Consider the following 809-nt stretch of genomic DNA (forward strand, 5'->3'; position numbering starts at 1 on the left):
AAAGCATACTGGTTCTTTTCCAAGCAGGTGCTGTGTGTGAATTCTTAAAGACCTCCATGGCTACAGCCACAGCTGTACAGCCTATGGGATGGAAGTGCACAGGATGATTCACTGCTGTGTTTGTGTCCTCTCCTCCCATCTCAAGGTTGAATGCCTTCGTGCTCTTCCTGTGTGAAGACCCGTTCTGTTGCCAGTTCATAGAGTTTGCTAATTCCGTGGCAGCCCGTGCAGACAAACTCAGATCCTGGCAGAAAGCCCTCTTCTACTGTGGGTAAGAAGACTGTGCGCTATACATGGTTTCTGTCACCAGAGACGGTTCTTCATTTTATAGAACTCTATAAATTTCTGATGGTGATTAACATTGCATAAGATTTCAGACAGGCTTTAGAGGATGACACCGTGCACTAAATATGACTGACTGACTGTTGTTTTTGTCTCTTTGTCTGGTGATGTTCAGGATGGCCCTGTTTCCTATATTCTTGAGTTTCTCCTTTACAACCTTGTTTGGAAATGCCATCACCTTCGCTACGGGGGTTCTGTACGGCCTTGCATCATTAGGCAAAAAGTAAGATGTCTGTTAGTAGTGATGTAATATATCAAAGCACTTGCACAACATCAGGAAAAACTACTTATTTGTGTATTTGAATAAAAGCTGTTCACTACAGATGTTTTCTAATTACTCATATCTCTTGATGTCTCACTCATAAAATGTCACATTAAAACAGACTCCCATATTAAATGCAGTTTGCCACATTTAATTCAGATTTTAATATTTTTTTGCTTGTAAGTTCTAACAATCCTAATGAGCT

General features: G+C 40.7%; 1 protein-coding gene across 1 annotated transcript; it reads left to right on the forward strand.

The window, feature by feature from the left end:
• Nucleotides 1–110: 110 nt before the first annotated feature.
• Nucleotides 111–790, forward strand: LOC109954246 (calcium channel flower homolog; the record flags this gene model as incomplete). Its single annotated transcript, XM_020589635.1, has 3 exons — nt 111–271; nt 458–565; nt 726–790. Coding segments are annotated over 3 exons (282 nt in total), but the record flags the coding sequence as incomplete, so codon positions are not given.
• Between the last annotated feature and the right edge of the window lie 19 nt (nt 791–809).

Source organism: Monopterus albus, unplaced genomic scaffold, assembly GCF_001952655.1.
Source record: "Monopterus albus unplaced genomic scaffold, M_albus_1.0 scaffold5042.1, whole genome shotgun sequence".
Lineage (NCBI taxonomy): Eukaryota > Metazoa > Chordata > Actinopteri > Synbranchiformes > Synbranchidae > Monopterus > Monopterus albus.